Below are 23,842 nucleotides of genomic sequence, written 5' to 3'. Positions count from 1 at the left end.
CTCAATTCTAGAACCTCTACTGAAGTCTTCAGAACTCCAAGCCTCTAATAAGAGGTTTGGTTCCTTGTGCAAACAGCCCCCTGCAGAAGCTACCTAGGGTCCACAAGTCACCCCATGAACATAAACTCTGGAATGGCTGTAAGGGGATTATAATGAATAACAAAAGACACTCCTCTCACCCCCAACTCAGGAAGGGTTTTAGAAGCTCCAGTTATTGGAACCAGGGGTGAAGACAAAACAGCGCAACATCATGCTTACTTATTTGCTGAAAATAAAGAGTACTACCTGTGTCATCTTTTAAAAGTAGAGTTCCCAAAGAACATTTAGCATTTCTTATTATTCTGCCCTCCTTGGTTAGGCCAGGGGCCCATATAAAAATTTATTTAAAAACCACTGACCCATCCAAAAACACGCATTTTCTCTCTCTCACATGCACACGCACACGCACACGCGCGCACACACACACACAAATTTGGCATGCAGTTTGCAGGGTTCACACAGACAAGTGAAATATGTAGTTTCCAGATTAAGAACCCCTATCTCTGTATGTCCAGTAGGATCTTCAGACTGTAGAAAACTGAAACAGAATTCTATCACCTCTGCATTACTAAGGGAAAGGATGAGAAGGTATGAAACAATGAGGTTTTAATGGATTTTTGAAAGGTTTATGAAGGTTTCACTGTGTAGGCATGATTGATTAAATTACCTTTGTGATTAACTTGGTAGTGCCGAAAAATTTCAATCCTCTAATTACCAACTAGGTCTGTCTAGAGACCAACCCTCATCCTGAAGCTATCCTGAGATTCCTCAAGCACCAACTATCTTACTAGCATACAGAAGGACATTCTTATCATTACAGAGATTCCAAAGATACGTAAAATATATATTAATTATATGACAATTCAGTGTCACTACAAATGTTATGGGCTCAACATTAGGTAAGTCCTAAGACTTGACCTAGAAGGAAGACAATCTCTCTATATTCTTGGTTCTTCCATTCGCTGAACTCTAACTACATTCCCTTCAGATGATCTTCTACCTTAATAGAAAAATTGAAACTATTAGATACCCACCATTTTACCCTCTCATCTACCCATTTCTTTTCTTTCTTTTTTTTTTTTTTTAAAGATTTTATTTATTTATTTGACAGAGAGAGATCACAAGTAGGCAGAGAGGCAGGCAGAGAGAGAGAGAGGGGAGGAAGCAGGCCCCCTGCTGAGCAGAAAGCCCGACGCGGGACTCGATCCCAGGACCCTGAGATCATGACCCGAGCCGAAGGCAGCGGCTTAACCCACTGAGCCACCCAGGCGCCCCTCATCTACACATTTCTTAATGTGTGCACCAACCTTCAGCTTCCTTTTGACCCCATTCTATTCCCATCTCCTTCCAGACTCAGACTTTGTTCCATTTCCTCATTAAACTCTATTTCCCCTCATGTTTCTAAAAATTAAAAAATTTTTAACTACATAATACATAAACTCTCCTTTTATTTTTTTTTTTTAAGATTTTATTTATTTATTTGACAGAGATCACAAGTAGGCAGAGAGGCAGTCAGAGAGACAGGAGGAAGCAGGCTCCCTGCCAAGCAGAGAGCCTGATGCGGGACTCGATCCCAGGACCCTGATATCATGACCTGAGCCTAGGGCAGAGGCTTGACCCACTGAGCTACCCAGGTGCCCCCATAAACTCTCCTTTTAAAAAAATTCAACCATAAAGGCAAACATTCTCTTTGACCCACCCCCAACCTTCTTCTGCCCACCCCTGCAATCTCAGTTCTCTCCCTGGAGATTACTGATTAAATGAGAAGGCCTCTAAGTTATTTCCTAATATACACATAAATATACAGATTGGTCAGATTATTTCCTTTTACTTTTTTTTGGAGGGGGGAGAGAATCTTGAGCAGACATCCCGATGCAGGACCTGACGTGAGGCTTGATCACAAGGCCCTGAGCCAAAATCAAGAGTCAGATGCTTAACTGACTGAGCCACCCAGGTGACCCAGTCAGATTATTTTCTTAATGCAAATGGTACCATACCATGTGTACTACTCCACAACTTGGTCTTTTCATATGGTAACAGGACATGGACATCCTTCACTTAAGTATCCACACATTTATCTCATTCCTTTTACCTGCCACATAGTATCCCATAGCATGTCTATGCCACAGTTTATCCATTTTCCCACCTATTGAACACTTAGGTTGTTTCCAAGTATTCACTGTTTAAATACAGCATTATCTGGGAACTTGTCAGAAATGCAAATTCTCAGGCTCAACCCATACCTATTCAATCTCCAGAGAAGGGGCCCAGGAATCTTTCTAGGTAATTCTGATGCTAACACCTGAGAACCACTGATCTAGTGTAGATATTGTGGAAACACCAGGTCATAAAATATGCACTTCACGTTTTTGATACTGTGAAACCAAATGTTGTATTTTCAACCTCTCCCTCTCTGCTGGCTCTTACCCTAGAGCCTACCCACCTGCTGGTATTAACCTGGATTACACAGATTTTAGTATATGTGCTGCCGAAGCGAGCACAGCCTGGATTACACAGATAAGCTCGCATGCACACATGCACTTCTCCCTGCCATAGTCAACCATCTCAAAAAGAATACAATATGCTCACGAACTCTACTTCCTCACCTTCCTCTCTTTCTATGCCCTTTTCTCTCTCTTCCAATGCTGGCTCTACCGCTCCTCACTCTTTTGCACTTACTCCATGCCTTTCTACAACATCTGGTTTGTTCCATCTCCCTATTAATCTTGTTCTGATTCTTTGTGCCATTCTTCCATCACTACTATTTCAGTCTGGCCTACTTCTCTTGCTGGACTAATGTAACTGGTCATTCCTCCTCAAAATCCATCAGTGATCCTTCAAAACAATGAAATCTAAAAGCATGTTTGACACCTGCTTAAACCTGTGAAAAGATTCCCTTAAAGCCCTTATTCTCGGGGCGCCTGGGTGGCTCAGTGGGTTAAAGCCTCTGCCTTCGGCTCAGGTCATGATCCCAGGGTCCTGGGATCGAGCCCCGCATCGGGCTGTCCGCTCCGCGGATAGCCTGCTTCCTCCTCTCTCTCTTTCTACCTGCCTCTCTGCCTACTTGTGATCTCTGTCTGTTAAATAAATAAATAAAATCTTTAAAAAAAAAAAAAAAAAAGCCCTTATTCTCTCAGGCTCTAGCCCTTGCCCACCCCCTAGTGTTTGCGCATCAAATCTTGTCCCTGTGTACTTCAAGTATCCGCAAGGCCAACTTACAACCATTTTCTGAATAAGGTAAGCTACTGCTCACATACTAGTTTGAGTCCTCCACCTGCCTGGATACGTCGTCCTGTGTCACCTCACCTGTCTTAACACCTACTCATCCTTTGAGACTCAGTCCCAGCGTAAAGCTTTCCTTGCTTGGCCCTAGCCGTCCTTCAGACAGAATGAATACTAACTACATCTTTTATGATCCCATTGTTTGCTACAGACTTCTTTCATAGCCCCTAAAACAAAATTATGCAGAAACAAAGTTATCTTATTCAACACTGTACTCTCAGTAGCCAGTACAATTCCTGAGAGCAGCTGGAGCCCAATAAGAACATTTAAATAAATGAATGAATTCGCTGAACAGCACAATAAGGTTTACAACAAAAGAGCAACAGAAATAGTTTATAATGCTACCTGTGCCAGGTACTTTTCTAAGTGCTCAGAAGACACATACAGAAAAACATGGGAGAGCAGTGATTAAAACAAATTACATGCATGGAAAATTCACTACAGTGTGTCAACAAGTGCTTTAAAATACAATCCAAACTGCTTACATAACAACAGCAGACCCGGGGAGTTGGCTTCTAACAATGGTATCAGAAAACATTTTCTGGAAAATTCTGGTACTGCCCGCCACAATGCTGATCGGTCATTTCTCTACAAAGACTGAGTTTCTTGAACTCGATACAATGTATAATCTGAAGGTTTTTTAGAGTTTAATTTTAAAACTGTGGTACATTCTGAATGTCACAGCTTGATTCTACTTGATTAGACAGACCTTCCTACACTCTTCTGGGATATCTGGCTTTGGGTTAAAGACTACCCATTTATGAGTTTAGTAGGGTCCACAAAACACTTCCAAGTAGACAAATCTGCATCTAGTCAGCAAAGCTGGAAGAATGACCAGTGTGTCTTATGTACTTGGGAATAAACAACTTACCAGCTACAAACTCTGTTCCTGCAAGTTCTGCAGTCGCAAGGAAATCATCCAGGGAGCTTTGTTCAGTCACTGACTGAAGATTAAGACGACCCCAATCGTAGCCATCATTGAGCTCACTTGTGTGTAGCTATGAATAAAACACAGGGTAATAATACAGCTGTTCTCTTCTGCTTCTGACATCTGAACTCTAACCTCCCAAGGAACTGTTCCGTGGTCGTGAGCATGGTGTCAGCCCCTTTACAGTCAAAGCTAATACCAGTTAACATTTAAGTAGTGTAAACATTTAGATACGACAGGCAAGTTCTCTTCATTATTTCATTTAATTTTCAAACCTTTTGAAATAAATTTTACTGTAACTCTATTTTGCTGACAAGAAAACAGTTTCAAATAGATAAAAATAATTTGTCTATAGGTTCTGCTAATAAATGGTAGAGAGAAAATCTGAATCCAGACTCTCTGATCCTGGCAGACATAATTGAAAATTTTTATGGAGACCCACAGTAAAAAATACAGATTACACAGTGACTCAAATGCTGTGATACACACAATGATTCAATTCTGTGCCAAGCAGTAGAATATGCGGGGGGGAAAAAAAAATGCTGAAACGAAGTTACCTTATTGCATATAATACACTCTGATATTTTGAGTTCTATCCTGTTGGGTTAAAAAGCCACTAGTTGGAACCTACTTAACTGATTTCCAGGTGCAATCCAGAGCTTGATCAACACTATTCTAGCTACATGCTCATTACAGGTACAAATAAATAAAAAACCCGAAGGTTAAAAGAGCAGGTGGTGGGTTCAAGGCCACAAAAAAAATAAGAGTAAGAATCAAAATCCAATTCTTAAGAATTCATATTCACTGCCTACTTGTGATCTCTGTCAAATAAATAAATAAAAATCTTTAAAAAAAAAAAAAAAAGAATTCATATTCAATCTTCCTCCCACTTCCTAAAGGTTATACTGTAACAAGTTCCCTCAAAATCAACTAAAAACGATCTAATGTAATCTAATGTCTAGAGTCACCTGGACCTGATGACTACGGAAGGGCCCCGTATGCCTCTACTCTGTGTACAAAATGGCTGGACATCAGATGGTATTACAGTGGCGCACACACAGCACAGTGAATCTCAAATACCTAGGGGGTATGTCAGAAAAGCAAGCATCAGACTACTTCATCCATTTTTCTAGGATCCTGAAACTGTGTTCATCCGTAGGTCCAGGGAAGTCCTGGGCCAGCTCACCACAGTTTGGAGATGCAGGGTTCCTCGTCCACCGACACCGTTAGGGAATAAAAAGGATGCAGCAAGCATCTGAGTTATTCTGTATTTCTGGTGGCAACCGGCCGCTCCAGGAGGAGTCCTTTGGACAATACCAAAAGAAGTAGCTTTTATGTGTCTTCTGCTCCGCAACTATCAAACGCTCCCTACATTCACAGCGCTTCGAGCTCTCCCAACAGCCTCATCATCACACTAGCCCTCCTTTCCCGCCTCCACCTCGGGGCCCTGTGCCTGCGTATCCGCCGGAGGGGAACTTACACACACTCCTCTCTCCGAGCCCTCCTGAGGCGCCGTTTTCCCTACAAAATTTTCCTGTGACTTCCGACCCCGAGGCTTCGCAGCATTCAAACTCTCATAGCTAGAAAAAAAGGCCACGAAACACGATAAGGTCTGTCTTACCCAGAAGTCGCTGTGACGGTGGTTACGGCTTCGCTGAGTCTTCTGGCGGATAAGGGCCCGGCCGAGGGTCTCGGGACCTGCCGCTCTCCGCCGGCCCATGGCAGCACAGCGCTGGCAAAAACGCTCCCGGCACCGCACGCGCGTTTTCCGGTATCAAGAGCTCGGTCCCCGGAAGTGACGTATAAGCGAGCCCAAGTAGCGGAGGCCCGAGTTGAAAAGAAGGCGGAATGACTTACTCCAACCTACCCTTCGTATACCTCTCCTTGCCACTGATACAGAATATAAATATGAAAATGTCCAAGGAACTTAATTTCTATAGCTATGTCTACGAATATCTCAAATTCGGATAGAATGATTGAATCAAAAATAATGGTACCTTCCAGATTCGTGCGTCGATCTTTAACGTCCGGTGAGGAACGAGGAGACTTGAAAAACATGGCCGAGCGTACTCCGCGTCTTAGCCCGCCTCCCAGCTGCTTTTGTCACTAAAGGGCGGAGACACGGGTGAAGGACATTTCTGCTGCGCCAAGTGCCGTCGCAGGCTGGCGCTGGTTTTCGCCTGCGCCACGAGGTGTGGCCCCAACGCCGTCAAGCCCAGAATCTAAATAGTTTTTGTTTACTTAGTCTTTCCTAGCTGTGAACTGGGGAGAAAAGTCCCGGCCCGGATGGGAGCTCAGAAAGGAAGCGTCAGGAATGTTTCCAGAGCTTGGCAAGGTTGCAAGGAAAGCCAACCGGATGACTTAAATGCTTTATTTAAACAACAACAACTCCACTTAGAATTGCACTAACATTTCCTATTATTAAAGTGAAAACAGGGAGCCGGCTCGCTCTGCGACCTGGGCTTTTGGGGCCCACTCCATCGTTCATGGCCCAGCGACGGGCAGATGGAAGGCTGGGTGAGGGTTGTGGGGTGCTGCGCGTTTTGCTTACATCGTGAGAACCACCGCAGTGTCACCGCTTCAGAGAGGAAGAAGCTTGCTCACGTCGTGGATGGAATTTGTATGGCGTCAGGTATCAAACCCCAGATCTCATCAGTCATCTCGTATGTTGCTGGGAAAAGGGAAGCATGAGGGTTGTTAGCGTGCGTTTCAGAACCCAGTGCTTCTCCGACTTGGTCATGCCTGTGAATCCTCCGTGGAATGGCGTCAAAATGCAGATCTGCACTTCTAACAAGTGTCCGGGTGACGCCGATGCAAATGCTCTGGCCCAAGGGCCACCATGGTTTGGGTAGCAAGAGGAGTCCACTCCCTTCGGTGTAGGGGAAGGCACTGGACTGGCTAAAAGGTCAACCACAGCGAATTAGGGGCATGACCTGCTGGGACCATATCACCCACCATCTCTGGATTCCCTGCCCAGCCCACTATGAGCTAACTCTTAACTGAGTTAGAGTGAACTTCGGGAAACAGCCAGGGGATTGCTGAAAAGCAATGTAGTAGTTGGCAAAGCTTCCGGAAGTCAGTGACCGCAGATCAGTGAAGGAATGAATCAGAATGTGTTTCCCTCCCATTTCCTAACATAGAAATGGTGTATCTTTAAATACTGCATAATCTCCATGGTAGGATATGGGAAGGATCCATGGAAGAGAGTAAATTGACAGTTCCTGGAATTCCCTTGAAGCTGAGTGGTTAAAAATAAAGCTTAACTCTGGGGCACCTGGATGGCTCAGTGGGTTAAAGCCTCTGCTTTTGGCTCAGGTCATGATCCCAGGGTCCTGGGTTTGAGTGCCACATCTGGCTCCCTGCTTCCCCTCCTCTCTCTCTGCCTGCCTCTCTGCCTACTTGTGATCTCTGTCAAATAAATAAATAAAATCTTTTTAAAAAAGTAAGGCTTAACTCATAAAGTAAGATTGCATGGATTTTACAACAGTAGGTGAGAGAAAGCAGCCTGCCATCTCATTCCTAGAGCTTAGTCAGGAACTTGGGATTGCACCCTCGTTTCCTTTTCCAGATTTTGTCATCTCCAGAGATTTAGAGAGAGCAAGCACTTTGGGGTTCTATTGTCATTATCTACAGGCTCCAAAAAATCTTAACCAAATAAAGTGAAAATTTAATCGAGACTAGCAGAGAGTCAAACAGACACTGACATTGTAAGATCACAATAGCAGCAACTATTCTTACCTGACAAATAAGTAAGACAAAAATAATTCTAATAGTTCCCTCAAGACATTTCTCAAATCTCTCACTGTGGAAAAAGAACTATCTGAGCCTCAGTTTTCTTGTTTGTTTATTGGGGTAAGAATAATCCCTGTCCTGCAGAAGTAGCAAATAAGATAATGCTGCAGGATCATTGCCTCGTAGTTCATGGTGTACCAATTTTCACAGCTGAACAGTTTCTTTCCCGAACAACTGGATGATGCAGGTAAAAATCCACATGTGGGATTATGAGACTAGTTCATTAAAAAGAAGGAGGAAGGCAATTGAGGGTCCTGATGAGATAAGATTATAGGATCCAAATTGAGAGGAAAGTGACATTGAGTTGGTAGTGGTGAGAGTAGTGGTGAGGGTAGAGCACAGTGCTGGCTACGGACCAAGTGGAAGGTGTTGCAAAGACAAATCAGCCCAGGTTCCTGCCCTCCCACCGTAGAAGCCATTCTACCCACACACTTTGGGGAACAACACAACCCAGCCAAACTCCTCTCATCACTTTGACACGACAGTGGAAATGCTCATCTACCAGGTCCATGTTGGAAAACTGGTCAGATCCTCCTGATTCCCCACATAGCTGAGATCTTCTGTTGAAGCCGAGATTCTCTGCACAGCTGACCTCTGGAGGAGGTTCTGTTGATATTGATTCATATCCAGCTTCCAAATAGCAACAGAGAGTGAGTGTTCCTCATTGACAGTGTTGCATAATCCTTGACTTACCTCGGCTAAACAAATGTAGTTGCAAACCCTGACACCCACACCCAGGAACAAATTTTGGAGTGGCTTTCTGCTCACATATCTCCACACTGCTGTGCCTCCCTGGACCCCACATCTGTCTGGGGAGGGAGAAGGGAGAGTGGGTGGGTTTCCGTTTTTTCTTTTTACCCTTTGGCCAAAAACAGGTCAGTGGCAGAAACCTGGTTCCAAGGCAAGCTTGCAGCCCTGCTCCTCCCTCTCACCCATTCTCTACAGCACCTCGTTCCGTCGGGACAGTAAAGCTGTTTGCCTGAGGCTGAGGGTTGTGAAAATGGAAGTCTGGCAGTGTCTGCAGTCATTCAGTCAGTAAGAAAACTCCCTTCGATCATCTGCCATTCTCAATTTATCCCTGTAAAAAGTGGGTGGATTCTTAGCAGCCCTTAATTGGGTTCTTGTAAGTGACTAACTTAAATCGCTTCAAACAAACATTGATTGCCTGCTGGTGCAAGTCATTCTGTGTGCAATGAAAAGTGTAAAATACCTTTTGCTTTGGTGATAAAGGCTACAAGAGCCTATATATATTATATTAGAACCTATGAATTTTTCCCAAACTCTTGTAGTTTCCTTTTTTAAGAATTTATTTATTTATTTATTTGAGAGAGAGAGTGAGAGCAGGGGAGGAGCAGACGGAGAGAGACAAGCAAACTGCTAAGCATGGAACACAACATGGGGCTCAATCCAATGACCCAGAGATCATGACCTAAGCCAAAATCAAGAGTCAAACACTCAAGTGACTGAGTCACCCAGGCGACCCCCAAAACTCTTGTAGTTTTATGTGGAATAGCCAGGGATTTTTACTCACAGATGACTTTGAAATTATTTTTGTCCTTACAGTAGTCAAGTGAGAAAGGGAACTTCTATTTTTCGGAACTTTTTCCCCTGTACCCATTAAACAGTAACTTCTCATTCCCACCTTATGCATTTGTTTTTCTTTTCTGGGGTGGGAAAGTAGCAGAGGGAGAGAGAGAATCTTAAACAGACTCCACGCTCAGTGCGCAGCCCAACTTGGGGCTCCATCTCACAATCCTGAGATCAGAACCTGAGTCGAAATAAAAAAATCAGACATTTAACCAACTGAGCCAACCAGGCGCCCCTATTTTTCTGAACGTTTAGTTGCACAAATTGAGACCCAATAAAGTGAAGCAAAGTAAAGGAGAGTAGATGTCGTTACTGCAGCTAGGAAGTGCTAGGTTTTCCTCATTCATTCATTCATTCATTCACTTGTTCATCGCTAGGCCCAGGGATTCAGTATTGGACAAACACCCTGCCCCTATGAGCTTAAATTTTAGTGGTTGTCCTGCAGCCAACCACTGTAGAGGGACTCAACCAAGGTTAAATAGCTCAGGTCAGTGGTGGAGCCATGACCTACACTGCCAGTTAGACCCTACTCAACCAGAATGGACTTCCAACCACTCCCCTTAAATTACTCTAATATGCTAACAAGTGTTAGCATGTCAACTTGGATGGTGAGGGAATGAGAAAAAGGTGAAGGAAGTATGACTAGCCTTGGGAGTGGGGACTCCAAGGATATGTGGGGGCCATTTCTATTTATGTGAAGGACTGTTACAGGGAAGGGAGAGAAGATTGCTCTGAGTAGACACAAGGCAGCCAGAACTAGAACAAATGGGTTGAAGCCACAGAGTGGCAATTTTAGGTTTAATTTGTTTGAATAATCAGAGTGGTTCAAAAATGGAGTGGACGGCTTTATAAGATAGTGAGCTCCCTGCTACCAGGGGTATTCAAGCAAGCATCAGGATGTTCTAAAGCAGGTTCATGCTCCAAAGTGGGGGCTGGAATAGATGATCACTAAGGTGCTTAACAGACTTCTTACCCTGGAAGGTTCCCTTCCTCTTCTCACTACACTATGTCACCCCAGTATTTGACATAACAGGGTGGTCTCAGGAAGGGTGCTCAGACTGGCAATTGCAGGGCATGACTTCACCATGTAGCCTGGGGGAAGATGACATCCCACAGTGCTTGTCTTGGGAAGGCTGAGGGCACCGTGAACCGCCATCTAGCAAATTCACTCAATGTTCGTTACAAATGCTGTTATCACAAGTGAAAATGTTAAGGGGCTAGGTTCTGTGTGTTTTAAAGCTAACCATGCAGGGGCTAACGATTTCTCCTCCCTCCAGCTCCAGAGGGGACAAACCAACCAGGTTCCTGCTTCTGGTGGCACTGATGAGAAAGGCTCTCTCATAAGGCTCAAGGTTTTGCTTCTTTTGATTTCTTTGTCATGCCTTTGCATTTCTGGCTGGGTGCTGTCTAGGCGGCAGACACTGTAGGCCAGCGGTCCGTGAAAGGAGGGGCGTCATGGCCAACATGGGCCACAGGGTGACTTCGGGAGTTTGTAGGTGTCTGACTTGTTAATTTCCTCTCTCCTTCCTGCAATTTCCTGTCATGGCGTCTGTTTTGAGTTGAATGGTGTATCTCAAGAAGAAAGATTATCGTCCTAACCCTAGATACTTGTGAATGTGGCCTTATTTGGAAAGAGGGTCTTTACAGATGTAATCAAGAGAAGAGGAGGTCATACTGAATCAGGATGGGTTCTAATGCAATAATGTGTTTTTATAAGAAGATACAAATTTGGACACACACAGAGAAAGCACGGGGGGGGGCGGGGACTGTGAGGACAGAGACAGAGATTCTTAAGTTCGGGAGTACAGGAATTGCTGGCTAGTGCTGGAAGCTAATAGGCAAGGAAAATGCTTCTTTCTTCTGGCCTCCAGAATTGTGAGAGAAAAAAGTTTCTGTTGTTTTAAGCCACCTGTTTATGGTAATTTGTTATGGCGGCCCTAGGAAACCAGCCTCCTGCGACTAAGGACTAGGAGGGAATTTTCTCAGCTCAACACACTGGGAGGACAGGGCTCAGAGAGGGGCAGTGAGTCAGGCGGGGATGGGGGTGTCTGAGCCATGGCTCTGATCACAGCAAGTCCCTGCTCAGATGCCTAGTGACTCACCACAGCTTGGGAAATGCCTCCACCTGCCATTCAAGGCTCTCCAGGGTCAGGTCCTCACCTGACTCACACCCAGAGAGCTGGGCAATCTTAGGCCAGTTTCTGAACTCTTCCAAGCCTCAGTCCTTTCCCTCTAGTGAAGAGAACATCACGGACCTCACCACACTCTTAGGAGAATGAAACATCTGGAAGGATCCAAAGCATTTAACACAGAGTCTGACACCTAGTAAGTGCTCAGTATGCTTGAGTTCCCTGCTTTTGGCCTAGTTGTTTAGTGTTCAACACTAACCACCGTCTACATGGGCCATTTTCTCCCTCTGGATTCCTTTCCTCTGTCTCTGTCCATAGCAACCTGCTTGTCTTTCAATGGAGCGTGAAGCCTGAAGCCTTCCCCCTCCCTGATGAGTGTCTTCAATGTCCGAGCAGATTGTTTTTCCCCTCCGAGCCAGTGTTTTGTGTTCAGCTCAGCCTGTGTTAGCTCAGATCACATTATTTGCACCTGTATCTCCTCTCCTACAGCATACCGAAAGTACCTCAAGTTCTTTCAGAAACAACGGATACTGGATTAGAACCTTCAAGGTGAGACCTTGAGCATCTCCCCAGCACCTAGTGGGGCGAGGCCAGTGCCCTTACCGTTTGTGATGGAATAGTTGTAACTTTGCCAGCTCATTTGCATAGGCTCGCTAAAGATGCACCAGATCAACATGCCCAGAGAGACGTTCCAAAACAAGAGACAAACGAAAACACAAGTTGCATAATATCCTTTCTCAGTGTGAAAAGCTCCAAGCATTTACCATGCACATTTAATTTCATTGGTCCTTCTTTATGCCATTTCCTGTAAGATAAGAACTGCTACAACTCTCATTGTTTTTGAAGTGAAAACCCCAGAGAAATTAAGGGTCACCGGGCTGAGCAGAGGAGCCCAGTGGGCCACCAGACTCTCACGGACCTGGACGTGATTTTGACTACTAGAGAGACCAAAGTCTCACTGTGTAAATCCCATGACAGTCATGCTTGACTCCGACTTCTTTGGTGGCAGCAACAGCTAATAACAAGGGGAATTTCCATTAAGGGACCCGGCAAATGGCAGCTTAGGTTATGGGGGAAGTGTTTGGTTGATGAGGGCTGAGTCTGCCCATTCAACCAAATGAAGCCATGAGCCCCCCAACCCCCAGATATAGCCCTTCCTAGAAGGAGGGAGCAGGAAATGTGCTCTGCATATTTGTGTATTTAAAAGTCTCTGGCTTTATGTTTAGCTGAAGGAGATTCAGGCCACGTGGGTCCTACCTGATTTGGGCTTGGCTGCTGAATAATGGGTACAGCCATGCATGTGCACTCTTTGGACCTGAGTGTCCTCATCTGTGAAGCCAGGAGAGGGGGGACTAGATTGTCCTTGAAGGAGTTACCTGGTGGCTCAGTCGGTTGAGCATCTGACCCTTGATTTCAGCTCAAGTTCTGATCTCAGGGGGTAGGATCGAGCCCTGTGTCAGGCTTCATGCTCAGCATAGGGTCAGCTTGTCCTTCTCCCTCCCCTCACTCTCTCAAATCAATAGAGGAATAAAATCTTAAACAAAACAAAACAAAAAAGATTGTCCTGAAGAGCCCTGCCAGTTCGGACAGCCTGCGCTTGTGACAGTTCGCTTGCTGTGAAAATAAACATGGGGTTAATGTTTGTTCATTGTACACTGTTTATCGAGTACTGATTTGGTGGCAGGCATTGTGCTAGGAGCTGAGGACAGAAAGATGAATTCAGTGTAGCTGCTGCTCTCCAAGAGCTCACAGTCCAGTGAGGGAGGCAGAGTTAAAGACAATGACTTATAAAAGGCAAGTGCAGAGGTAGGGATACAAGGAGCATGGAGAAGGGGTTAGGGAGGCCTGGGCCTCTTTTCTCGACCAGATGGTGCCTGAGCTGGCTTTTTAAAAGAGAGAAGGGGTCGGCCAGGGGAAGTCGGCGAATGAAGCTGGAGAGGTAGGCAGGTACCAGACCTGAAAATTCTCATGTATTCTGCTGAGACGCTGAGGCTGCAACCTGTGTTGGTAGGAATCCACCAAGTGGTTATAGTGGGAGGAGGTACAAGGTGAAATCTGTGGCTTGGTATTGGTGTGTGTGTGGGGTGGATTTGGGAGTGACAGGTTAAAAGGAAAAGAGACTTCTTTTTAAAAAAGATTTTATTTACTTACTTACTTACTTATTTGAGAACAGAATAAGCAGCAGCGTGGAAGGGAGAGGGAGGGGGAAAGAATCTTGAGCAGACCCGGTGCTGAGCATGGAGCCCCACGTGGGGCTCCATCTCAAGACCCTGAAATCATAATCTGAGCTCAAGCCAAGAGTTGGTCGCTCAAACGACTGAGCCACCCCTGCGCCCAGGGTGCCTGGAGGAAAGGGGTGGGAGAAGGTATGGCTGTGGCTGAGCGAGTGGGTTAGTTGGGGTTGGCACACCATGGACGTTGCTCTTACTGCCTTGGTTTTCTTGAAGAAGCTCTAGGTCCTGAACTTGGCTTTGCTGGGGAGTGGGCAGCTTTGGAAGGGTGGTGAGGATGGAGGGTGCTCACTGAGGTGAGTGGGGGAGGAAATGGAATTAGGAGAAGAGATGAGATAGCTGGTAGGGAGCAGTAACAGATGACCTCATCTGTTACCTCTGTAACAGATGACCATACGCTTGGTGTAAGTCAACGGGAGCTTGACAATTCTGTGGGTTAGAAGCCCAACCCAGGTCTCAGTGGGCTGCAATCAGGGTGTCACAGGGTCCCCTTTGTGGACGCTCTGGGGGAGAATTTGTCTTGACCTTTTCCAGTTTCTAGAGGCTGCCTGCCTTCTTTGGCATGTGGCCCCTCCCTCCACCTTCAAAGCCTACAAGGGAGCGTGGGCTCCTCACATCACATCGCTCTGACCTCTCTCTGCCTCCTTCTTCCATTCTGGAAAAAATGTGAAGTAAGGTGCGTATACCATAAAATTAACCATTTTGAGGTCAACAACGAAACAATAATTAATGTTCACAATGTTGTACGGCCACCACTCCTATGTAGTTCCAAGACATTTTCATCACCCCAGAAGGAAGCCCCATATCCACTAAGCAGCTGTTCCCCGTTCCTTCCTCTCTCCAGCCCCTGGCAAACACCCACCTGTGTTCTGTCACTGTGCATTCACCTAATGCCTACAGTTGCTATGAATGGACTCCGATGATGTGTGACCTTTTATCTCTGGCTTCTCTCACTTAGCACACTCTCCTTGAGGGTTCCCCCTCCACTTTGAGGGAGCCTGGAAAGGGGGAGAGGGAAGGATAAGAGGCTAGGCAAGTCGGTAGTGGAAGATATGAGGTGGGTCAGGGCAGGGGGCTCCCCAAACTTCAGGATGTGTTCAACCACAGAGGTGTTTCAGTGGAGATTCTGATTTAAAGGACCCAGAAACTGGCCCAGGGGCTCCTGGTGTGGCCTGTGGATGAGTTCAGCCTGTAACAGATGCTGATGTCAATCCTGGAGGTCTTGAGGAGGGTAAAGAATTGATAAAATAGGAGTTAGAAATGAGGAGGGCTGAAAGGCCAGAGGCCGTCATCACACAGTAGGATTTTTGAAGCTGGGGAGTCCTTGAACCCCCTGAGCTCATTCCCACCTTCAGGCCTGCATGGTAGCCTCGCACAATGCTCTCCAGATCTATAGCTGTGAGTGTTCTAGAACCCACAATAAATAGGTAAAAGGGAACAGGCAGAATTAATTTTAATAATATGGCATATTTAACATAACATAGCCCAAATATTATCATTCCACATATAATTATTATGAGACGATTGAGACATTTTCATTTTTTCTAAGTCTGAAAAATTCAGCATGTGTTTCACACCTGCATCACACTTCAGTTTGGACCAACTGTATTTCATGTGTGCAATGGCCACACGTGCCTTGTGACCTCCTTACTCATCAGCACAGGCTAGAATGTTCCTGCATGGCTGACTCCATCTCCTTGAGATTACTGCCCAGAGACTCCTTTCCTGGCCATGTGGTCTCAACTAGCCACCTTCTGCTCCTAGCCCTGAATTTTTGTGTGTGTTGAGACTTATCACTGTTTGAGATTTTATTATTTGTTTGCGTATTATCTGTGGGATATAAATCCCATGAGGGCAAAGACCTGTCTGTCTGCTTTCATACAGTATCCCCAGCAACTACATCACAACCACCGTAGACTCACAACAAAGGTTTATTGAATGACTTCGAGGATCCTAGATTAGTCATTTGTTATCTCCGAAGCCAACAGGCATTCCATGGGGTGTTGGGGGAGGAAACCCGAGAGGGAGGACCATGATGTAAGAAATAAGGTGGGAGAGAGCTGGCCTGGAATGCTTTCTGTGAGCTCAAAGGCTGACTCTCGATGTCAGGTCTGAGGCCAGGTTTCTTACCTGCTGTGAATTGGCCGTGAGTTGATTCAACCCCTGCCTTACCCGGTTGGAAGAGAAACCAGCCCATGAAATGGCACTTCTGCCTGGCACCAGCAGATGGGGCAGCATCACACACAAAAAGCCCAGTCCAAGGTCTGATGCAGTTGCTGACCTGTTTCCCAATGGCCGTGGCTCCTGTTCTGTTCTGGAACTGCCCTGTGTCTCAGGTCCATGGTGTGGGCTCATAGATGGTGCTACCAGTTTTCCCGGCTGAAGAAACTCCGCCAGCCAGCCCAGGCTCAGGCCCAGGCCCAGGTCCAGGCCCTGGGCCCAGGCTAGCAAGAGACAGCCTGGCCCTCCTCCTCCTGGGTCTGTGAGTCCCAGCACAGACTGTGACTCACACGTCAGACTGTTCACGTTTATCTAGAACCTCTCTGCCCTCCCAAGGTTGAAAACAAACTTATTGAGAAGGCCGCCCAGGCGTCGCAGAGACCAGCCCAGAGGAGCAGCTTTGTGGGCCTCTGCCCCCAGAACTGATGTCCTCGTTGCCTCAGAGAAGCCAGGCTGGCCAGTGGAACCCTCCCTGCCCTTGTAGTCCCCAGCGCTCCCTGCTACCACCTGATGCCGAAGGGGGTGCCCTTGTGGAAGCTGAGACCAGCCTTAGTTCCCACCACTGGCCCTTTCTTGTCTTCCCCAAGCCCTTCTGACCCTCAGACCTCTGAGCAACTTGGAAATGGTACCCGCTTGAACATGACATCTACTTGTAGAGTTTAGACTTGGAGATTATGGACCATCCAAGGGTCACTTAACACAGGTGAATCTGGTGTGCTTTTTTACCAGACTTTTCGGTTTGGAGCCCATGCGGTCTACCCGATTGCCTTTGCAAGATTTTCCAGGAATTGGAGCGGAAGAGGAATTCACCTTGACTTAAGCGGCTTATTATTGTCCCTAACTAGTTCATTCCAGCACCAGGTCTGGTGTCCCTCCATTAGCCCATTAGTGCAGCTGGGAAGTAAGGCATCACACCCTGGGGCAAGACTTAGCCATGAAAAGGCCTTCCTTCCCTCAGAGACTAGGAGGGCCTGAAAAGCACCACCGGGAAACTTTCTTCTCTCCTTGTTATAATCATTAAACTCCACCCTCATCTGCATGTGTGCACGCATTTTCACGTTCTAGAATTCTGCTGTCCTCCATATCTAGAAAGCCCTTTAATTCTTTCTTGCTTGGAGAAAGCCTGCTCATTCCTCACACATCACCTTCTGCAGAGCCTGTTCTGATTTTCCTACTCAAAAAGAACTTTCTCTTCTTCCTGCTTCTCATAGTACATTGGGTCTTTCTCAGGGCACATAGCCTGCTCTGTCTTCCTGTTCACGCGCACATCTCATTCATTAATTCAGCAAGCAAGTAGTGCCTATTTGTGTACCAGGCACTAGAGGACACAGGGTGCTCTCCTAGATTTAGCGGAAGCCTGAGCTGGGTGCAGTTTGCATCCTTTGTTGGACTGGGAGCTCCTTGGACACAGGAACTGGGTCTGCTCCTAGCTCAGGGCCTGGCACCAAAAAGTACTCAGGAAAGGTATGTTGAAACTCAGCACCAATGAGTCTGAGAAAATTGGGTTAGAATTTAAAGAAAGGTTATTTAAATTTAAAAGAAAGGCTAAAAGTTGGCAAAGGTAGGGCTCCAGAGAATTTCCAGGAGGGGCTGCAGGGGTTCTGAAATCAGTGGTTTTGGCATGGAAGCCAAAGATATCCAAGATCCTCAGGGGATGAGGCTGCTGGGGAAAGGGGTTCCATTGTCCTCTTCTGGGACAAACTTGGCAGTTTGATGTAAGATCATCTGGACATTTATCCCACACTCAGAGTTGAAGTCTTTTTGCTTTCACTGAGCAGATCACCGAGGCAAGCTTGTTGTTTGAGGATCCCAGAAATGAGTTACCAGCCAAGGGTCATGCTGGTCAGAGGACTGAGGCTATGCTGTTCAGGCAGCCCAGGAGAAAAGGATAATAATGTGATCGTCATTCCTAGTGGATGGTGGCTGAGTATTATTAGTGAAATAAAAAATGTCATTTGGATTTTCACTAGGAATTCTCACCCAAAATGTGTCAATGATGTAATAAAACGGAATGACTGGCCTGCGAAAACAAAATGGGTTCTAACCACACATAAGAATTACTTAGGAATGGTATAGGTCTCTGAAAACTAGTCTTCTCTGAGGCCTGAGAGCAGGAAGGGCCGCTGCTAGGGATTAAGGACAGAAACACTTTATTTATGGACTCTGTACAATATTGTTCACCCCCATCAGGACATCTCACTTCTCACTATCTGCTTGTCTGTGGAGAAAGGGCTCCAAGACCCTAAAAGATAAGTCTCGCTGTTTTCCTTGCTTCCTTTAATGAAAAATAAATTGTGAAAAACTACATTATTAAACAACACCAGTCATTCTCAGAGAGCTGTCACACAAGGAAAGAACCACTCTTTCCCCAACCTCTTTACATAGTAAATTAGTCTAAATCCCATCTTCCACCACTTCCCCCAGAAGTTTCGATGTAGACACACATTTATTTAGTGAGTTGCAATTCAGCCGGAGGGTGGAGTGTCAGAATTCAAGTCGCCTTTCCCGAGGGGGTAACCCCGGGTCTTGGCGATACCTGTAGATAAATGAGATGCTGGTAAATTTGAGAGGTAATTGCGGGATTGGACCGGTTTCCCCTTTCCTTCGACGAATGACTGCAACTAGGTCCCTTTAAGAGACCAGGAACTCGCCGGGCGTCCGGGCCCGAAACGCATCCTCTTCTGTGCTCCTCCCCTGTCCCCGCGCGGCGAATGGTTCGCGCCGGCCTATATTTACCCGAGATCTTGCTCCGGGACCGCAAGGATGTGAGGCTGGCGAGCCGGCTACCGCTTGCAGCACCGGAGGGGCGCGCCGCAAGGGCGGGCAGCAGACCTTGGGGACCTCGGGAGCGGAGTCGGACCCCCCCCCCCGGAGGGAAGAAATGAGGTAGCGACCGTCCCCGGAGCCGACCATGCGCGCGCCCCGCCCTCGGCGCCCCACGCTGCCCTGGCGGAGCCAGCCGGGACAGTGAGCCCGCCGAGTCCGAGTCCCTGCGTCGGGCCGGAGCGAAGATGCAGTGAGCCACCGCCGGAGTGCTGCGCCGGGCCCGCCGCGGCCAACCGGGGCAGCATCTGACCGCACTCGGGGCAAGCCGCACATTCTGGGATCAACCCCGCCGAGGGGCTCTCGGTTTCCAGCACCCCCTAGGGGAGGGAACCCGGACCCCTGGGCACACTCGCTATCGAGTTTCCGCTCTTTCTAGTTCCAGCCTTGGGGAGTGTGTGTGTGTGTGTGTGTGTGTGTGAGAGAGAGAGAGAGAGAGAGAGAGAGAGAGAGCGCGAGCGAGCGCGGGGGCCCTTTCCAGGTTCACCGAAGAGTTCCTGCATATTCTCGCCCCGTCCCGGCTGCTTTGGCTGGGGCTCCCTCTGCGCGCGCGCATCTCTTATTAACGTTCCACTCTGATTTCGTCTTTCTCTCAATTTGCTTGCCTAAGACTCTTTGCCCTCGTCCTTGCCCTGGCTGGGGTAAATCTGTGCACGCTCCTCCCCGGCCCCCCGCCCCCAACTCGCAGCTGATTATTTTCTTCTCTTTTAAAATTTTAACCCGTACCCACTTCGGCGGGGTCCCTGAGGACGATACTCCCTAAGCCCCTCTCTACCAGTGGGCCACTCCCAGCTTAGTTTTATTTTTCTGTCTTGCCCGGGCCGAGCCCGGCCAGGGCGGGTGGCTCAACGGGGCTCGTACCCGGCGCTCCGCCGCCGCCGCCCATCTGCGCGGGGGCGCCCTCCGGAGATGCTGCCGTGGAAGAAACACAAGTTCGAGCTGCTGGCCGAGGCGCCGCCACGGCAGGCGTCCAAGCCTAAGGGCTACGCGGTGAGCCTGCACTACTCGGCGCTCAGTTCGCTGGCGCGGGCGTGCCCCGAAGGCGCGCTCAGCCGGGTGGGCAGCATGTTCCGCTCCAAGCGCAAGAAGCTGCACATCACCAGCGAGGACCCCACTTACACTGTGCTCTACCTGGGCAATGCCACCACCATCCAGGCGCGCGGCGACGGCTGCACTGACCTAGCGGTGGGCAAGATCTGGAGCAAGAGCGAGGCTGGTCGTCAGGGCACTAAGATGAAGCTGACTGTGAGCGCGCAGGGTATCCGCATGGTGCATGCTGAGGAGCGCGCGCTGCGCCGCCCGGGCCACCTTTACCTACTGCACCGCGTTACCTATTGCGTGGCAGACGCGCGGCTGCCCAAGGTCTTCGCCTGGGTATACCGGCACGAGCTCAAGCACAAGGCGGTAATGCTGCGCTGCCACGCGGTGCTGGTGTCCAAGCCCGAGAAGGCTCAGGCTATGGCCCTGCTGCTGTACCAGACGTCGGCCAACGCGCTGGCGGAATTTAAACGGCTCAAGCGGAGGGACGATGCGCGTCACCAGCAGCAGGAGCTGGTGGGCGCGCACACCATCCCGCTAGTGCCTCTGCGCAAGCTGCTCCTGCACGGACCCTGCTGCTATAAGCCACCGGTGGAACGCAGCCGCAGCGCGCCTAAGCTGGGCTCCATCACCGAGGACTTGCTCGGTGAACAGCAGGAGCAGGAGCTGCAGGAGGAAGAGGAAGAGGAGCGCACGGAGAGCTGCCTGGAGGAGGAGGAGGAGGAGGAGGAGGTGGACCGTGCTGAGGAGGGGGACGCGGCAGCGGAAGAGGCCGAGGCGCAGCGAGCGCTGGTGGTGGCCATGCACTTGGAATGCGGGGACTTGCTGGACACACTGGAAAGTGGCCGCGAGGAGGCACTAGGGGGTGGCGGGGTCTCCCTGGGCCCTGGGGCTGGGCCGCCGCCTCTGCTGCTGGGCAGCGCCTCGGACATGAAGGCCGAGCTGTCTCAGCTTATTAACGACCTGGGAGAACTCAGCTTCGGCAACGACGTGCGCAGCCTGCAGGCCGACTTGCGGGTGACGCGCCTGTTGTCCGGCGAGAGTACCGGCAGCGAGAGCTCCATCGAAGGCGGGGGCCCGGACGCCACCTCCCCTGCTACCGCAGCCGACCGGTCGGGCCCTAACGACGGCGCCAACCCAGAGGAGCCCCACTCGGGTTGAGATCTCAGCAGCCCCCTGTGAGCACCCCTCGCGCCCCCGTGACTCCCCACCTGTCTTTTGGACAACACACATCTCCTCCGTCCCCCGCCCGCCCCCAGGAAAGGGGAAATGGGACACTTGAGGCCCAGAGTTACCCTGGCCCTCTCCTTCAGCACACTTGGCTCTGTTTGAAGCGGGGCTCAGGTTGCGTGTGGAGATGTGCTAGGGGTCAGACTGCACGGAGGGAGAGACAGGGCTGGGGGCGTGAGGGTGGAGGGCAGGCAGACGGTGAGAAAAGGGCCCGCTGGTTAGCAAGGGATGCCTGCCAGCTGGCCAGTTTCCTGTTTGTGGGGCAGCTGGGGCCTGAGGAAGAGGGGTTAATTTCCTCCCCTGACCGGACCCAGTAACAGGGAGCGGCCTAGCGCTGTCATTGACATGTCATTAAAAAACATTTTTTTTTCTCTCTCTCGCAACGTTTTAGGCTGTAATGCCACCTCCTTGCCCCCAGTCTTTTTGGTGCGAGAGCTTGGGTTGTTTACCTCAGACTCAGACCCTTGAAATTCTGCCAAATTCCTCAAATAATTGTTTGGGGATGGAGGTGGGGGGAAATGGAAGAAAGTTGCATTTTGTTTACAGTTAAAGACGTCTAATATCTTTAAAACAACAAAAAGAGTTTTCCTTTAAAAACACACCTTCCTTCTGCTCAAAAGATCTCCCTCCATGATCCTGTGTAAAATATTTTGCACTGTTGTGAAGTATTTTTGACATTTTTTTTTGTACATAACTGTGTTCCCAGAGCTAAATGTTTATATCTTTTGCTGTGCAAAAGGGACATGTAAAATGTTGTTCAGCTGTATATACAGAAATGGGTATAAAACATTTTGTTATTTTTTAAGAGTAGCACTGCTCTGGTTGTGTTTGCACGCCAGTGGGGAGAGAATAAAGAGGACAATGTCACAGAACAGGTGAGCGTCTGGAAGTGCTGCTGAAAATTCTGGGGGGCCACAGGTCTGGAAGAGGGCCTGGCCATTGGTGCCATGGCGCGGTAGGACAGGGTTTGGCCTTCACGGTGCTTGGAGGTGATTCCAGAACCCGCTGTTTGCGTAGTCCAGGGCCTCTGTCGCTCTCCAGCAGGGTGGGCGCTGCGGCTGGGGCCAGCCCTTGCTTTCTCTTTGAGCCTATCCTCCCATATTCTTTATGCAGTAAACTGTGGCGGTGTGGACTTTCTGGTCTCTTGGAGTTAATTCTTGGAGGTACAGGGTGAGTTCTGTTCCTCACTCCCAGACTTGTGAGGTAATTTAGGAAGGAGTGACTTTCAAGGTTTTCTGAGGTTTTACCACCTTCTTCTGTGGGTCACCTTTTCCCTTACAAACAGCTCAAGGGGCTTTAAAGATCAACCGGAGACCTCAAGAAAGTGTCCTTGGGGCTCTGTGAGGAGTGGGGCCATCTCTGTTTTTCCTGGAGGAAAATCAAGAGAGAGGAAGGTTGGTAAGTTCTGATCATGGCGCGAATGAGTCATGGCGCAGGTGGGGCCGGTGGGGAGGCCGGCGGAAGAACCTATTTCCTTCCCTTCTACAACCCAGCGTGACCCAGTGGGGGAATAGTGTGGAGGTCAAGGCAGACAAGAACTGGTAGAGCTTGGTGTGTGTGTGTGTGTGTGTGTGTGTGTGCGTGTGCAGGCTTTCTGTGAGCTTGTTTCTGTTGTAAACTCCAAACAGATGTCTCTGGTTTGGCTATACCCGATCAGCCGGAAGTTGTAATGAGACACTGCCAAAACTGTGCCTTCCTCAAATTATTTTCTTCCCGTTGCCCCTTTGGGCTCCATTTCCTGTGTTGCAGAAATGATCCCGCTTCTGGCCTTCCATGCTGTCCTGAGGCCGTTCTGTTTTGTTTTCGTCGTAATTATGTTTTGGACAGCTAGACCCACAGATCCTGAGGAGTCTGGAATTTGTTAGAACCATAGAGGGATGGTGAAAGATTGTCTTCCTAATTAACAGAGTTGGTTTGGGCACAAGATTAACTTGAGAAACGTGGGGCGCTTGGGTGTCTCAGTTGGTTAAGCGACTGCCTTCGGCTCAGGTCAGGATCCTGGAGTCTGGATCGAGTCCAGTATCCGGCTCCCAGCTCCACCGAGAGTTGGCTTCTCCCTCTGACCTTCTCCCCTCTCATGCTCTCTCTCACTTGCTCTCTCAAATGGATAAATAAGATCTTTGAAAATAAAGAAAAGATTACCTTGAGAAACGAAAAGCAATGTGTAAGTGGGTGGGAAATAACTAAAAAAATACTCAGAATCACTTTTTAAGGGCATTAAGACAAGGTCCAGGCTTTTGAATCTTATATTTTGGTTTGGTTCAGAGTCTCTACCCCTCTGCCCAAATACCTCAGATATACATCATTGCATGAGCTTTAAAACCCCCATATAGAGAGAGGTCGGGAGAGTCTAGTCCTCCCTTCCCCAGATACTCACACCATGTGCTTTCCGTACAGCTCTCACCAGCCTGGCAGGCAGCTGTGTGGCCCATCACTATCTTGCATGACTGGATTTCACATTTGAAATTATTTTCACACATTGCCAAGTTCCTGTGCTCTTTGAAACAGATAAGAACATTAAAGAGGGTGAAGATCACGTGGCT

General features: G+C 48.3%; 2 protein-coding genes across 3 annotated transcripts in view; one reads left to right on the top strand and one right to left on the bottom strand.

Annotated features, from left to right (window-relative positions):
• The window catches only part of LSG1 (large 60S subunit nuclear export GTPase 1), a 32,277-nt gene extending 26,236 nt beyond the window's left edge, over positions 1 to 6,041 (bottom strand). Inside the window, exons 1-2 of one of the 2 annotated variants that reach the window (XM_032337402.1) lie at positions 5,871 to 6,041; positions 4,193 to 4,319 (exon numbers count right to left, since the gene is read on the bottom strand). In XM_032337402.1, coding sequence (XP_032193293.1) covers positions 4,193 to 4,319; positions 5,871 to 5,969 — 226 coding nt within the window. In that variant the 5' untranslated portion in view covers positions 5,970 to 6,041. The remainder of the gene's footprint in view (positions 1 to 4,192; positions 4,320 to 5,870) is intronic. The other variant, XM_032337395.1, reaches the window with a different exon arrangement.
• Positions 6,042 to 18,924: 12,883 nt separating this feature from the next.
• FAM43A (family with sequence similarity 43 member A) lies at positions 18,925 to 22,431 on the top strand. Its single transcript, XM_032337383.1, has one exon. It carries the CDS (start codon positions 19,941 to 19,943, stop codon positions 21,228 to 21,230), a length of 1,290 nt encoding a protein of 429 aa, XP_032193274.1. The 5' UTR covers positions 18,925 to 19,940; the 3' UTR covers positions 21,231 to 22,431.
• Positions 22,432 to 23,842: the final 1,411 nt, after the last annotated feature.

Source organism: Mustela erminea, chromosome 1 (genome assembly GCF_009829155.1).
Source record: "Mustela erminea isolate mMusErm1 chromosome 1, mMusErm1.Pri, whole genome shotgun sequence".
In the NCBI taxonomy this organism is placed as follows: Eukaryota; Metazoa; Chordata; class Mammalia; order Carnivora; family Mustelidae; genus Mustela; species Mustela erminea.
The sequence above is the reverse complement of the archived record's forward strand: the minus strand, read 5'-3'. Positions and strand labels throughout refer to the sequence as shown.